The 17247-nt window shown below is 39.7% G+C and overlaps 1 protein-coding gene across 1 annotated transcript in view; it reads left to right on the top strand.

Annotated features, from left to right (window-relative positions):
* Positions 1 to 16731: 16731 nt before the first annotated feature.
* Positions 16732 to 17247, top strand: part of SPTLC1 (serine palmitoyltransferase long chain base subunit 1) — a 34970-nt gene continuing 34454 nt past the window's right edge. Inside the window, exon 1 of the mRNA XM_063179652.1 lies at positions 16732 to 16807. Coding sequence (XP_063035722.1) covers positions 16745 to 16807 — 63 coding nt within the window. The 5' untranslated portion in view covers positions 16732 to 16744. The remainder of the gene's footprint in view (positions 16808 to 17247) is intronic.

The raw sequence follows: 17247 nt of genomic DNA, 5'->3' as shown, positions 1-17247 counted from the left end.
AAGTTGCTCCTAGATAAACCTTAATAGAAAGTCCAGATAAAGGAAAGGTGAGTTAAGAGAGTGAATAATTTAAGAATTAGACATAAACTAATTTGAGTTAATTATCTTCTATCAGTTCATACAACATCTACCAGGGTAGTATACTTGAAATACAGTATAATTCATGTTTTATTCCTTCCTGAATTTTAGGTTAATGTGAAGAGAATTGTAGAATTTTATTGAAGTGCTCAAACACATGCAACTTTAAACCACTATAGTTTCTGAGAGAAACAATTTATAATAATTAGTAAAGAATCTAAAGTAGCTTTCAGAAGAAGATATTAATATATGCATATTACCAAGTTCTATTCACAGGATGCTGTTCCCAGCCTTGACATCTCAGATGAGCGTGCATTACTCTTTACAGTGCAAATCTGCTCTCTAGTGGCCAAAATTACCACAACAATTTTATAGAAAAATTCTTAGTTAATCCTGAGGTAATTCAGTAAATTCATTGTTGTTTTGCAGAGTGGGTAAAAGAAAAAAAATTAATGAAATAGATATTTGAGTGATTGAACTTGAGAGTACGTAATTCTGATCAGATCTGATCATTCCAGTTAATTTTTCTATCAGTGTTAGATCAATCTCTTTTATTATAGCTTAAAATACAATTGAGGTATAGTGGAAAATCATAAGAAGAAATACAACAAATTAAAAAAAAAAAAAAGGGAAAGCTAATGTACTACTGGCATGAATGGTAATTGAGTTTAACAGATTTGAATCAGCAAGCTTAAAAGCTTGTAAGATAGGAATGTCAATTGCCAACGCGCATGGAGGTTATTACCTGTCAGTAACATTTCTTCCTCTTCAAACTATGAAGTAACCATAGAAATAGCAGATAACAATGTCATTAGATCGTTTCAATAATTTCCTAATTACATCTTTCCTTGCAGAAGTTTCCAAGGGAGACTTTTTGAAGAAAGACTGTGAATACAACTGAATTTAAAGTCTGCCCATTTCACTATGAAGACTCTTACACCTTGTTATTAGCTCCTGACATCATGACTGTGTTTAGATTAGACTGGGTAGCACAACCCTTTCCAGCTTGTCAGCTACTTCATTCTTCATTTTAGTAATTCACACATGGATGTGTGCTTACTTATGAACACTGGTAGATTAAACTGCAGCAGAGTAACTAAATTTACCACAATTTCCACAGGTGAGTACCTGGCTGAAATAGATACATGGGTGAGGAATGAACCACTAGTTTCCAGTCCAGAAAGTAAATGTTACCCAACACCGGCCATTTTAATATGCAGAAATTCAGCAGCAGCCAAGTGTGCATTTTGACTGGCAGAGAAAAGTAGGTGATGACCAATTCTGCCACTGCCATAGCCTCCAAGGCATCTGATATTTGAGAGCATATTGGCAGAATAAAATTGAGAATATTGGTAGGATAAAATGGAATTTTATAAACAGTTAAGAGGATTTAACTGTTCTAAGAAATATTTGGAGTTCTCCTTGTATCAATGAAGTTGTATTGATATTTGGGTTTCTCAGATGTTCAGTAAAAGGAAAATAAAAAAGAGTGAGAAAAAAGTGGGTGAATACAAAACATGAGGTTGTGCTTCATAACAATCAGAGATTTCATAGAGCATGCTGACTTTCTTAATTGCCAGCCCTTACATTTGGGAAGGAAGACCAACAGCTTTTTGAAGTTATCTTTTTAGGCACTGCAGTAAAAGGTTTATATAATCTGAAGTCCTGAGTCTTGTTTTGCAAAAGAGAAACTAATTTCTCATTTACATGTTTAAAGGCACACAGATGCCTAACCTGTGCAACTGTCTACCAAGAACAGCTATAAATAGCTGATCCTTTAGCCCCTTCCCCTTGATATATTCTGCACTGTAGTACTGCACATAGTCCTTTGCTGCACACTCCTTATAAAATAGTTAGAGAAGACCCCCAGATAAAGCCAGCTGATCCCTGTCCCAAACAGGTAGCAATCTAAGGCACCAAAGTGTCAATTGCTGAACATAATTACCAGGGTGAGAGAGACAGACAGAATGGTCCCTATAACCAAAATCGTAACAGAGCAGCAGCTGCCTAACTAGCAAAAACATGCTATGGTGGCACAGTGTAGAAGATGCTCTCCCTGGAGAGTTAAAGGGGGCAATAAAATTGCTTCATGCTTGCATAAAACTCTTTGCATTTTGCAGTACTTGCAGATTTCTGCTATGACAAGGCTGCTGTACAAAGCTAATCAAAGTCCTGTGTGAAGTAGACACAGGTATTTTGTTTTGTGTAATGAAAACAATGTAGTTACGGCAAACTAGCTCCTGGGGAAGCAAGCTGTTCAACTGTGTAAGAACCAGACATCTTGCTGTTATCTTCCAGATATATCTTAGATGGCCATTGTCCAAGTGTCTATTGCTATTTCCCACAATATTATATTCCAGTATGAAAAAAAAAAAAAACCCAGCAGCACTAAATTTAAACTTATCATGGCTCAAAGTTATACTGTAATATCAAAGAATACCAATGAAACTTAAATACACAAATATTTACATCAGGATGCATGTCAAATTCTAAGACAAAAACTTTTAATACAGTTTGAGACTTGAAATTTAAAAAAAAAATCTGGAGATTATTTCCTGTGGAATCACCGCTACAAAACAGTTCAGAAAAGTTACCTTAATTTTCTGATTGGACTACCCAGGACAGTTGAGTGGTAAGGAAACATATGTATCTGCAGTTCCCTGGCTGATCTGTGTATGTACACATGGTAAGTGTACAAGGAAACCTCATGCTCTGCATTCATAAGGTGACAGTGTACCTTAGATTTGAGTTATGCACATCACCTTTTGTAATTAATCAAGGATTTCCACTTCTACTCACACTCTCTGACAATGGGATATTACCACTTTGTAATTTTTCTTTTGCACAGTATTCTTTAAAAGCACTTGCACAACAATAAAAGATTTGCATTAAGTATAAAAGGCTGTCCATAGCTAGCCAGTTCAAAGCTAATACATTTGTAAGTCACTGCTTGCATATGTAATATCCTGTAACTGTAAGGTTAGTACTAATATAACTTGATGTTTTCAGGAAGCATTGGGTCAGACATACTTGTAGTGCTTCTAAAGGAATTGAAAAAATTGAGTCACAGCACTGTTCTCACAGCATAATTGAATACAGAAATTGCTATCATCCTGGGATAATGTTTTGCAGGAGATCAAAGAGAAGGAAGATGGAAGACATACATATATGCAAACTAAGATTTTCATGTGGGGATCAAGCTGTATTAAGACATTTTTTATTAAACCTGTGAGAGTGAGTGGTGATCACAAAAAATAAAAACATTGAACATCGAACAGTGGAGAAGCGAGGGAAGACCTCATGGTTCTTCACAGGAAGGACAGTCAGGAATAAGTGACTAGCCACAGAAAGAATTTAAGATCACAGAATCACAGAATCACAGAATTTCAAGACTGGAAGAGACCTATAAGATCATCTAGTCCAGCCGATGTTCTAACTGTTCAACTAGATCATGGCAGCAAGGGTCACATCCAGTCTTTTTTTGAATTCTTCAAGGGATGATGCCTCTACCACCTCACTGGGTAAATGATTCCAGTATCTGACCACTCTTTCTGTGAAGTATTTCCTTCTTACTTCTAACTTACATCTAGCTTGACGCAACTTGAGACTGTATCCTCTTGTTCTATCCATTGTCGCCCGGAGAAAGAGGCCGACCCCCAGCTCACCACAGCCACCCTTCAAGGAGTTGTAGAGAGCGATGAGGTCGCCCCTTAGTCTCCTTTTCTCCACTCTGAACAACCCCAGCTCCCTCAGTCGCTCTTCATATGGCTTGTGCTCCAAGCCCCTTATTAGTTTTGTTGCCCTCCTCTGGACACGCTCAAGTAACTCGATGTCCCTCCTAAAGTGAGGGGCCCAGAACTGGATGCAATACTCCAAGTGAGGCCTCACCAGTGCCAGTACAGGGGAAGAATGACCTCCCTGCTCCTGCTGGCCACTGCATTTCTGATACTGGCCAGGATTGGCCCTCTTGGCTACCTGGGCACACTGCTGGCTCATATTCAATCGACTGTCAACCAGCACCCCCAGGTCCCTTTCCACCTGGGCACTATCCAGCCACTCCGTCCCCAGCTTGTATCGGTACAGGGGATTATTATGGCCGAAGTGCAATACTCGGCACTTGGACTTATTGAACTTCATCCCGTTTGATTCTGTCCATACGTCCAGCCGTTCCAAGTCTCTCTGGAGAGCCCTACAGCCCTCTAGTAGATCTACACTCATTCCCAATTTAGTATCATCAGCGAATTTACTAATAAAAGACTCTAAGCCCTCATCCATGTCGTCAATAAAAATATTGAACAAAGCTGGTCCCAACACAGACCCCTGAGGGACACCCCTGGTGACTGGTCGCCAGCTGGATGTGACACCATTCACCAGCACTCTCTGGGCCCGGCCATCCAGCCAGTTCTGAACCCAGCAAAGGGTATTCCTATCCAGACCACGGCCAGCTAGCTTGTGTAGGAGTATGCTATGGGAAACAGTGTCGAAGGCCTTGCTGAAATCCAGAAAAACAACATCTACAGCCTTCCCTGCGTCCACTAGCCGGGTTACCTTGTCATAAAAGGTGATCAGGTTAGTTAGACATGATCTACCCCTCCTAAATCCGTGCTGGCTGGGTCTGATACCCTGGCCATCCTGCAAATTTTGCATGATGGCACATAATATAAACTGTTCCATTATTTTGCCAGGTATAGAGGTCAGACTGACTGGTCTATAATTGCCAGGATCATCCTTTGCATCCTTTTTTATGATAGTGTATGATATACAGGAATTATATTTTTTCCAGTGAAACCTTTCTGGTTTGATATTTTTCCACAAATTAGTTGATTTCTGTTTTTAAACTCTGATAGAAAAATTGCTCAACAGCATAATTTAATTGGCAGTTTGAGCAATAACAAGAGATAATCCTTTGAGGGATATTCATTGCTTTAGGACTTGCATGTTTACTGACTTATAATAAAATATAAAACATGTTTCATATGAATGGAAAACTGTCTAACAGCCCAAAATGGGGCCCAGAATTATATTTTGGTTTTCCTTCTGGTGTCCACTCAATATTAGAAATGAATTTTGACAACTGCAATCTTTTCCTCACCAGCTAAAATATTTACTAATCCCTTGACTTGAACATAGATCAATAACGCTAAAAGCAAAAACATCAAGCCTCTTCTGTTCCTGCAAAAACTCACAAACTTCTCCCTCAAAAGGCCCAGCAATGAAAACCAAGAAAAATGTTTCACTTGTATTAAATATAAGTGCATTAAATGGCTAATAAATGTTTGAGGGCCAACTGCTGTAACTTGAATAATAAAAACCAGGTAATGGATTATTCACCACATGTTAAGCTTCCCCTTCAACAGTCTATTTCCTTATAATCCTAGCAAAAATGTTTTCTGCAACATAAGTGTGTCTTTCCTTTCAGCACTTGCAATCTCCCTCAGAAATTACCTAAAGACCACTTTTCTACTGCTTGTGCGTTCTCACTCAGCACCTATTCCCATGCTGTCTGAGCTTCTGCTGGGGCTTAAAACAGCATGGCTAACATCAACCATATGTTGTTTGTACTTTCATCCTTCCCCCAGGGAGGCAATGTATGTAAAGAGCTCTGTTTTCAAGGTGGTTTGCTTTTATTGTTATTGTGTGTTTTTTGTGGCCCAGGTAAAAAATGTTTTTATCTGAGATTTGGTCCAAAACATGGAAATTTTTTCAGACTCATCCTGACAAACTGAGTCAGCAGTGTTCCCTTGGCGGGTGGCAGAGCACACTCAAGGGTGTTCCATGTGCAGCTACAGTATTACCTTCTGGGTGGGAGATGGTCTTACCCCAGTCACAGCAGTGTCAGGGTCAGAGATAAAGCTCCAATAGCCAGAGTTTCTGGTGGAAACCAGAGACAGAACTACTTATGAACTTGGTGCAAGGCACCAAGCAGGGAAATATTAAATTTCTGAGCACTATTAAGGCTAAGATCTATGTACAGTGAGTATGGTATCCTAAATCTGTGGTGTATGCATATTTTTTCTGTCATTAATACACTAAATCATAGATGTAGTCTAGAAAATAGGGGATGCATGCTATTCTGAGCCTTTTTCTGCACACCTTTGTGTTTTGTGGGTTTTCTGTAAGGTTGGTTGGTTTTTTTGTTGGTTTTTGTTTTGTTGGATTTCTTTAAACAGAGCCAGTCCATATAGTTCAGAGCTCTGATATGTTTTTCACATTTTTTTCTGATCTCCATGATTATTTTGATTTGTCTTCTCTGAAATTGCTCTAACTAGCTGAGCTTGAGCAGCTCCTGACTTCTACAATATTTTCATCAACAAAGCACATGAGATAATGTTTATAGTTGTTTCTAGTGAATGCACTGACAATGTCCTGCTCTTGGAAGTCAAAAAATATTTGAAAATCCCCTTATGACAGATATAAGCAACACAATTGTATTTAATATTTCAGTTTTGTCTTTACAATGCATTGTCTGTTTCTTAACTTTTAGGCTAAAGGGCCCAAATTATTAGAAATACTCTTACTGATCAGAAATGCATTTTATTAGTCTCCTAAAGAATAAAACACCATAAATACAGAGAAATATATGTTTGAAAGAAGCTTCAGCAGCTGTCTAATGTGTGCTACAGATTTTCCAAAAGGAAAACTAACATAGCAGTTTTTCATTAAAATTACACAACTAAAAATAGACACGATATCAAGAATAAATAGTACATTTTTTTCCAGTGAAACATCACTGTGCCCCAATCTAAAATTCCCCTAACAATTGCTCTGACACACTTTACATATTGAACAGATTTTAAAGAAGTATGTTAGTATTACTCTTGCCTTTTGTCCACTGATGTAGTTACTAGGTATTGGATCAAGTCTGCTAACCAATCCCACACAAGTTCCATATACTTTAAAAATAATTTAGTTGCAATGATTGATGACATCTGTAACTTTTACTTTCCTTCAACATTGTTGCATGAACTCAATGTTCAGTGCCTTCAGTGCACTGCCTCTTGCTGGCAGCAGATGTCCCTGTGTGCGCAACATTTTGCATTTGTAAAAAAGCCTATTTGCAAAATGGCATGTTTTCATCTGCTGAGCAACATAATGTTTTTACTTCACTGATTTCTACAAAGGTCTGAGAATAGGTAAAATGTGTTGGTTCTATGTTTGTGTAAATGTAAGACTGAAGGATCAGGAGAAAATACTACAATTCTGTAAATCTTAATTCAGTTTTCACTTTATGCTTTCAAACAAACATACAAAAAAACCAAAAAAGGAGGAGGATTATTCTTAGGTAACTTTTCCAATTTGCCACAAAAATAATGAGTCAATCTTCTTCCCTGGGATTCCTTGGTTGGTATATTTCATCTCTAACACAGAACCTGAATTTTTGTAGTTGATCCCCTAGAAACCCATCCTCACATCCTGGTTTTGGCAGTTTAAGGATCCAAATCAGCAAGCAAGTACAAAAATTGGAGAAGTTTGGATTTTATGTCTTTTACTTAACCCTGCATTTTTGAGAGTAGCTAAATTTCCAAGTGTGCACTACTTAAGTAAGGAAAGTTTTCCACTTTGGATACCAGGATGCTACCAGGCTCTTCTAAGATAGTGAGAGCAAGAGTAATCCTCCTGAGTCAGTGATTGCAGACAACTGACTGCTAGAGCTATTTCAGTGAGGTTATAGAAGTCTACAGCACTCATCAAGAATTGCTTTTTTGTTGAGACCTCAGGATCTACCCAACAATGATATTCTTTCAAACCCTGCTTATTCTTTCAAACTCTTAAACATTTGTGTGGTTAAGGGCAGGGAAGAGGGGCAGTGACTAGCCTTGTTTCTGTAGCTAGCTACATGTGTCCGATTTTGGTCAAAATATTTAACAGAAAAATCACTTGGAAAATGTACTGTAATTTTGCAAATGTTTTTAAGCATCTTTTTCTCCATATGGAATAAAGAAGTGTCTGGGAATGCTGGTGCCACAATTCCAAATTCTTATTGTCTCACTCACTTCCTGATGAGATCCATATACAAAAAGCCTTGAAATGTGAAATGACTATAAAAGCTCCTATTGTAAAAGCCACTCATTTCACGATAAGACTATTGACAATTAAACAATGTGTTATTCTTCTTCCACCAGCTGTGCTTGGAGCAGAAAGAAACATGGGCAATGTTACAGCATCACAAAACTGAACATGAAATCTTCAGGCACTACTTAAATGCCACAGAATTTACCAAGTGGCTTTCTTCTCTTTCTACATAACTACAAACATATTCCAATGAATAATGCCAAGACTTTTTACCTACCAGGGACAGAAGGAACTAAGATTTGCCTATAAGTACCTCTAAATGTTATCAATTGTTTTCTGACTTTGATGAAATGTGAATGTTTTATAATTGGAAAAATGTGGCAAGCTTAGGAAGACAGAAAGTGATTGAGTTACTTTACTTCCTGGTTTTGATAGCAATTAACAGAGCTGGTAGAGCTGATCAGCTTCTTTGTATGGAAATTCAGCAAAAAGTAAATTTTCCAAGGGCAAATAATTTACCAGACATTTCTCCAAATTTTTTGCCTCCCACAAAGGATCAACTATTTGCATTTGGATCAGTCAGTGATCCCTGTTACAGACACAAGCTGAAGAAAGTAATCTCTCATCTCACGCTCTTTTCCAGTTGTGAACAGCCCTGAGAGTGAACACGTTTGTCCTTTCCTGTCTTCTGGAAAAATCAATCATTATATCTGGAGTTGTTCCATTTACTATGTTTAAGCAAATACAAACTGCTTATAAGATGCTTTTTCATCTTACATATTAATTAAGACTACCGTTGTCTTTTTAAATAATAACTCAGAATCTAATTCAGCAGTATAGAAATAAAATTTGCAAAGAAGAATTAGCAACTGAAAATCAGCTTGCTTGTTTTCAAAACACGAGCTAGGTGAGCTCCAGCCCACTGTGTTCCTCAGAAACCTATTCTAAGACATCAGCGGTCCTATTTTTAATGTGAATATTTAAGTGAAAAAATGGTATAAATGGGAACTTACATTGAAAATATCCTACCATTAGAACAAAAAAATTGAAGCCATTTTATTCAAGAAAAGGGGGAAAAAATCTGTCAGGGTAATTCAGGAATAATTAGGAGAATATTCAGATGGAGCACAAGCTATGTTGTGACAATTTTTTCACTTGAAACTGTTTACTAGCTTCAGCTACTAGAGCTGAAGCAAACTGTTACAGCAAACTGTTTTCCAAATATCTTACAGAAGTGAAGCTGTAAACCCATTGTTTTGTGATACACTTTGAAATTCTGAAAAGCTTCAAAAACAAGTTATTCTTCTTTGATTTCAGCAGACTTAGGTTTTCAGAGGTGTCAGAAAGGTAAGATTCTGTCTTATAAGGGCAACAACCACCCATTTACAAGGACTTCATTGTTCTCTCAATACCCTGTTCAGGTCTCTCTGAAAGCTACATTTCAACAATTACCCTACGTTTTGAAAGTCTTTGGAGGGGTTCTCAGTCACTTTATTCCCCAACATTATCATTTTCTCTAGTTTTATTTTATCTTTTAGATGTTGACAGCTTACAATTACTTTGTTTTGTGAAATACCTGGGGTGACTATGGAGAACAGAGATTGTATTCCACAAATTTGCTATGAAACAGTAGTTGAATGCAGAACTGCGCTTTTACTCAGGCCTTGCTCAGGTAAAATCATATGATTTAAAAGCCAGGTAAAAATTTAAATGCTCGAAAGGGCATTGGTTTATCAATTAAAAAATGTTTTTAGCCACATCTGGTCTGAATTTGTAGATGTGGCAACTCTCTGAGTTACAAATATATGCAAGGTATTGCCTGTCAGACTAGACTAACTCTGCCAACACATGCACACACATTTTACCTATAACCACAAAGAATTTCAACTAGTGCTCTGGTATGCATTACACGGACCTGCAAACAATACAGTGCTTTTCTGTGCTTCAGTATATTGGCAAGAATGATGATCTGGCAAAGGAATACTTTGTATTTTTATGGATGAAATTTAGTTGCCTCTTCCACAGGCATTTTTACATATGTACCTTCAGGGAAGCAAACTCCATGGTGAACACTGTGCATTAAAAAGTTGAAGTTTCCATGACTTTTCAAACTTCTCTCTACTCTGATAACATCACCTGAATGCTGTTGTTTCTAAAATCAAGTATGCTAGTAAGACACACTGCAGACAGCAATTTCCCCATTAAAATACAGAGCCACCTAAACAGCAAAGGAGCTGAACTGAAGACGACACAAAGACAGAAGTCCCACCATTTGTAGAAGGTGTCAGGGGATGCATTAGTAATCAATGCTTGCTTTAATCAGCACAATGGTGTTACTAAGAACATGTTATTCTGCCTACCTCAGTGGCAAAACCCAGTCAATTATGGAGAAAAAGATTGTGTCATCACAGACAGCTTTATCTACTCTCAAAGCTCCTGGAAAGAGTTTGTGAAGATCTACAGTTTGCTTAAATTCTTAAGACAAACATTTAGACTGAGGTGGTTAAGAGAGAATAGGATTCTAAAATGCTTCAATGCCCTGCAGTGTTACATGGATGTAAGAATCTATCAGATATTGAGCCATGTGAGCCACAATGAAGGTAAGACCAAAAGCTGTTTTTGCTTTTAGCAAAATCTGCAACTATCTGCCATCTTTCTATTTTTTCCCATGGCAGACAAAAATAGTCACTGGACAAAGCACAATTTCATCCTGGTTTTAATCTGAGTTCTGCAATATTGGAGGCCTCAAGAAGTTCAATAGTTCTTTATCTATTTTTCATCACAAAGATTTCCTGTCAACTAACTGTGGCAGAATGAGACAGCTAAATCTGTTGTTAATATTCAAATATGATCAGCTTACTGAATGAATTTAACATTCATATCTGTGGCTCCTGAGCCAAACCAATTCACTAAGACTGGTTCTGGAAGATAGGAATCTATTGCATTTCTGTGTATCAAGAGGACAAAATCACCACTTTAATCTTAAAAATTCAGCTTTAAATCTACACATGGTTCCCATGAGATTTGCTACATCTGAACCACACTCAAAAGCTAATTTTAGGGAACACTTACAATCTTGCAATCACAGTCCAGTACAGGAAAGAGCTTGTCTTTGATATGGATACCACTTTCACAGACTCTGTAAGTCCTCTTGTAATTGTAGTAGGATGTAGCCACTACCTATAATAATATGATTGTGCGGTCGACTATTCATCTTCCTATTATTTGCAAACAAAATCTACAACAAACACTGCAGAATTTTTGAAAAAAAAAAATCTTGCTTCAAAAGACACCTGTATCTGACAACAACAACCAAATTCTCACTTCATCTCACCTTATTTTTAGTGTTTATTTATTTTTATCCTTCTCCAAGGCATCTAGCTGCAACTATGTGAAGACTGCATGCATCACATTTTCATGTTTCTGAGTACAGAGATTACAGGCCCTATGCCTCATAAAAACCTTCAAGTAAGGGTTCCAGTGTTTGTTGTTGCAGAAGAAGTCATTAGAGACCCCACTTTTATACAAGACAACAAGTGGATAGCAGTGCTGTAAAAGTAGAGGGGTTTGTACAAACCAGTGTGACCTTCATGTAAACACACAGAGGCTAAAGGTCTATTTGGGTTCCATTAGCACATGGCTTTTACCTAGTCAGAGCACCAGCAGATGAAATACTCCTTTGAAATTTCTACATCAAAACAGTAAGTATGGAAAACACTGACGGCAAGAGAGTTTCTAAGACACTTTGTATGAGGCTGGAGTCAAATTCTTCAGGTAAATAAATGTAATTGATGCAGGATTGATATCCCTTTGCTTCTCTTCCAGTTTCATTCTTACGAGAAGGGGCCTGCATGATAATGGCTAAAAGATATGTAGAATACGAACCTTTGGAGCCAAACCTCATGAACTTCTGTTGGACACCCTTCTGACAGAATTTATGCCAACTGTGGTTTCATTTCTCATCTTGGAGGTCTCAAGCTCTACCTTCCCTACAGTGCATCTTGCATGTGTTACCCAAAATTCCTATCTGATTAGTCCATTATACCACTTAGAAACAGCATATGAAAATTACTTTTCAGCCTAGAAAAACCCAGTCTCATGCAGACACATGATGTTATTACTTATCACTCTGCATATTGAATCTAATAATTTTGGACATTTTGTATGTGATGAGATTGACAGGATTTCAAAACATGCTGCATTACTTATTTTGGCTGAATTACTCTTCCTGTGGTGATCTTGACTTCATTATGGTCAATCTGTTTTAACTCCATCAAAATGATTTTGAGTACAAGTCTGCTTATAATGTCTGCTATGTTTCTAATTCAAATGTGCTAAGAAAAACAGCAATTAGTCAATTCACTATAAGCAAAAGTGGGACAAGAAGAAGAGAACACAAATTTCAAATGTTCTGTTAATGCAATGCTTATGTTGCTAAAATAGAAGAGATTAGACTGCACAATTTGGAGTAAAAAATGTGCTGTTTGGACTAAGGTTTTGAAGTAGAGAGTGGACAGCAGTTCAGTTGCATATTGAGATGAGAGAGAGAAACAAACGAGTCACACATCTAGTGTGTTCTGCAGCAGGGACAACCAACCCAGGTGGAAGTTCTGGCTGCAAATACCAATCTGAATAAATCTGAAGTTTTGAATGAGAGATATGTGAGATCTAACCACACAGGATACAAAATCTAATTCTGCAACAGAAATACTGCAACACCACATAAGGTAACTGGTTCTCTGCAAGGCAAACACTCTCATTTAAATTGCATGTGTTCTGTCAATGGTCCCCACAGCTCTTACAAATTCCTAATACAAGTTTTCTTTAGTTATCACAGAACTAGGCCTACCTAGTGTAAATTCCATTTTAAGATGGTTAGTTCAACCATGTACTGGAAATTTCAATGCTTAGTCCAGTGCTGCCAAGCCCACATGGAGAACAAGCATTGAGAAGACGTGTAGACAGGAGGCAGACTGCTATGCCTATATCCATCTCTCTGACAAGTGAACTTTTCATTGCAAAGGCCCACCTTTGGCTGAAAATACCTTAAAAGGAAGATTCTGGTCATTCTTACATGGTTCCAGTAGTCATTAAGTCCAAACAGTTGAGGCTAAGTTTGGTCCTTATGGTATGTCAGGAAAACATTACAGCAGTTCCACTTTATGCCACTTAGTCACTACAGTTGTTCAAGGTGCCATGAAAGACTTGAGAGCAGCTAAAATCCACCAGTGCTTTGACCATTATGTGCTCTTATTCTTACACAAATCTTGTGTTAAAGGTTGAGATCTCCAGATGTTTTCCATGCAGACCTGAGACAGGTTTCTGCTTTCTAATTTAATAATTAATTCAGAGCTAATTCACTATAGAACTTGGATTAAGCACATTTCCAAGATGCAATAGATTTAGATAACACAAAGTTTATCCTGTGCTCTGCTAGCCTTGTGCACAATTGCTCCTCCACATATTGGGTAAACGACAGAACCTGATATTCCAGTTTTTCTTGGCACTTGCACAGTACTCTTGCAACATCTTTGGGCTTCCCATTAGGAGTTGGGACACAGCTTCTGGCTTAACCAACAGCTTTCAACTGACTTAGAAAGTTTTCTGTGTGCTTGCTGCCAGCATCATCTCAGTGGAGCATCAAATTACAAAGACTAAAAAAGACTAACTAGTATTATCCTGCTATTCCCCTTGCCATTTTCAGATTGCTTTCCCAATACTTTCTTTTTATTGTTTTTTTATAATTTTTTCAGGGTAGTCACAAAGCCAACATGTTACAACTAAGCACACTAAAACCACAATAATCTAAACTAAGCTTTCATCACCTAGAATGTGTCAGAATAGCAGCAAACACTCCCTTTATATCCTTAATCTCTGACACCATCATCCGCCTTCTGTGTGTGTGGTTGGAGAAGGCAGGGGAGAAGTAAATGACCCTCAGGAACTTCTTCCACCTGTTCCCACATTTCTCTGCCTACCATACACATATCTCCGACACAGCAACACAATTAAGATGGCAGCAAGTACCACCATCCCTTCACAGTTATGTGCCACTTCCCAATGCCATTCTCCTCTTCTCAGTTGATACCAGACCAATAGAAGCTCTGACTGTGTATGTCATACTTGACAAAGCAAAAATGAAGAAGCCAGAGGAAGAACTATTAGAGCAAAGAGGACAGAAAAATAACTGGCACTGGCTACATCTGTGATCGGAAAAAAAAAATCCTTAGCCATACTAAGTCCTATTTTTCAGTTTCTGGAGTGACCAGAGGACTACAGCAGATAGCTGGAATTCCAGTGTTGACCCAGGGGAACTGAGCTGGGGATTCAAAGCAGCGTGTGAGAAATGAGTGGGTTGGTGAGGAAGATCCAGGATAAGAGTGGTTTAGAAATACTGTGCAAATGGACAATATGGAGGGGATACAGAATTTGAAACACACAGACTAGGAGTTCTTATGGGGCACTATCTCAATAGCTTTCATCAGGTCTTTAATTTCAGAGATATTTTTCCTCTCCCCTTTCTTTCTGTCATAAACTGCCATTGTGAAGGACTTATCCCTTTACCTCCCTCACTTTATTACTGTCAGAACTAAAGCAGCCTAAAGCAATTAGCAGCAGAGGCACTGTGTTGAAACAATGAAACTGCTGAGCAATAGGGATAGGCTCACTATTATGAGGGACCCAGCGCTATGATAATCCCGACCAGGACCTCTGAATCCACTGCCAGAAGAATTACTGGTTAGTATGTTACTAACATCACTGCATTTCATGCTGGAAACAATTTATCCAGTGTTTCACATACCAGTTTCTTAGTCTCCCAATGGTACATATATATGTCAAATACTGAAAGTCAGAATCTGATCAGAACAGAGATGTGACTCAATCTGCTGCCCACCAAGACAACTCATGCGGCCCACTCTTCTGGGGGCAATTTGGGACTGCATACCAGACATATTTTTTGAGGCTGGTAGCAGCAGCCATCTCCCAAGAGACCAAGACTCCAGCATGACACAATGGCCACAGAAGTATTAAACAGTGAAGGCAAGTCTTCATGCAGCTAAAAGCCAAAAGACATATTTATTGTCTCCCTTGAGTTTTCAGATAGATTTAAACCATTCTATTTCTCTTTATTGTGCAGAGATTGGAATTTGACAAGTATATAATTAAGTTCAGAAACTCAGGGAGATTAACTACTATGCATTTCAAGTAGTATGAAAGTGAAGCCCACTGATTTTAACTATCCACTACTGTAAAATCGAAAGCTACTGCTTGCCTGTACTTAGCAACAGCCACAAGGTTTTTGCTATCAACTGTTTCATTAACTGTTGCCCCAGGTTTCTCTCACCCAACCACGGTGAAGACTTGTGAGTGAAAATCCAAGGGGTGTGCTTCTATTGTGTTGTCCAAGATGACCATCAGAGACACTCCACAGTTGTATAGCTCCACAGAAACCATTCTCAAACATTGCCTTTAACAGCTACCTCACTTCCTAAGCAGTCTTTTTTCCAGTTGCCCCTCTTCTCCACTGACTTTTAGCCAGTTGCTCAGGTCCTGCACAGCTACGCACAGTGACTTACTCATCTTCCCACACCCAGGTGCATCTGTGGGGAGAGTTCAACACTACTCTTTTCTTCACATGGCATTTAACTCTCCCCAGCAGTCTTTGGCTTTTAGGGCCACTCACTTTGGCAAGACTCTTAATGCACTGATTTCTGCTCTTATTTGAACTTACCCATTATTTCCACTACACTCATGTTTTACTTTTGCTGCTCCTTTCATTAACCAAGTATCTGAGCAATTGTTCCTTCCAGCAATGAATTCACCAGTTACAGATATGGAGGTGTCAAGCGTAATATTTGTGGATGAGACACAAAAGCACAAGATGTGCCCCTTGCCCCATTGCAAGGCAGTGCCCCATTGCAAGCACCTAGGGCAGCGTGGGGCTGAGGAAGCCTGTGTGCGTGGAGGAAGCAGCACCAAGCTAACTCCAGCAAGTTCAACCAGGCTTGAAATGTGGTGAGGAAGTACATATTAATATATCCATGTTCATCTTCTTAGGCAAGTCCAATTTGTAGCTAATTTCGTTTAGTCAACACTGAAGGGTGCATCTATGTATATAAGTGTTTAAAGAGGGTGACGGAAAGGGAATGGAGTCAGGCTGTTCTCAGAGGCGCTGAGCAACAGGACAGGAGGCAATGGGTGGAAACTGTAACACAGGAATTTCCACCTGGACGTGAAAACTTCACTGTGCACTGGAACAGGCTGCACAAAGAAGTTGTGGAGCCGCCCTTATTGGAGAGATCCAAGACCTGTCTGGACACAATCCCACGCTCTGGGATGGCTCAGCTTGAACAGGGAGGTTGTTCCAGATGACCGGCTGTGGTCCCTTCCAATGTGACCGATTCTGAGAGCTAGTGATTCTCTGATGCAGCCTCGCTCCCTGACGAAGCTCTCCACAGGACACAGCAGGTTGGAGCGGTGTGGGGGCAATATCCCGCGGCCCGGGACGCGCAGGGGAAGGCCGCGCACGGAGCCCACAGGCGCCGCTCCCCTGAGGGCAGCGGGGGCCGCGCCGCCCGCAAGGGGGCGCTCTGCGCCTCGCCGGGCCCGCCCCGGCGCGCGTGGGCGCAGAGGCGGAAGCGGCGGCGCGGCCATGGCGGCGGCGGGCGTGGGGCAGCAGTGGGTGCTGGTGGAGATGGTCCAGGCTTTTTACGAGGTGCGGCCGGGCAGGCGCCCGGAGCGGGGCGGCCTGAGGATGGCTTGGGGCGCAGGGAGCGGGGGGGTGCCGCCGGAGCTGCCCCGGGAACGGCGGCGGTGGGCGGGAGCTGGGTGCGGGTCGGTGCTGCGGGGTCGGGCTGCGCTCGCTGAATCGTGGGTATGTGTGAGTGCGCCACGGCTGTATATTGGAAATATACACGCACGTCTTGTTTCTAGTTTTAGTTTCTAGTTTTATGAAACGACATTTAGGGCGTGTAGCAGAGCATGAAGCCTTAAGGTTCCCAGGATTTTACTGGGGTCAAGGTTTGTAACTTAGAAATGTCGTTTGCAAAGGAAGAAAGGGCGTTTAAATGTTTGGGCTTGAGTTCCCTCCTGGAAAACATCAGCTGTGCGTGTTTGTACCCAGGCTTTGTTTCGTGATGTTAAAAAGGATGTCCT

The sequence above is a fragment of the Melospiza melodia genome, chromosome Z, assembly GCF_035770615.1.
Source record: "Melospiza melodia melodia isolate bMelMel2 chromosome Z, bMelMel2.pri, whole genome shotgun sequence".
Lineage (NCBI taxonomy): Eukaryota > Metazoa > Chordata > Aves > Passeriformes > Passerellidae > Melospiza > Melospiza melodia.
This window is presented reverse-complemented; position numbering and strand designations above follow the sequence as displayed.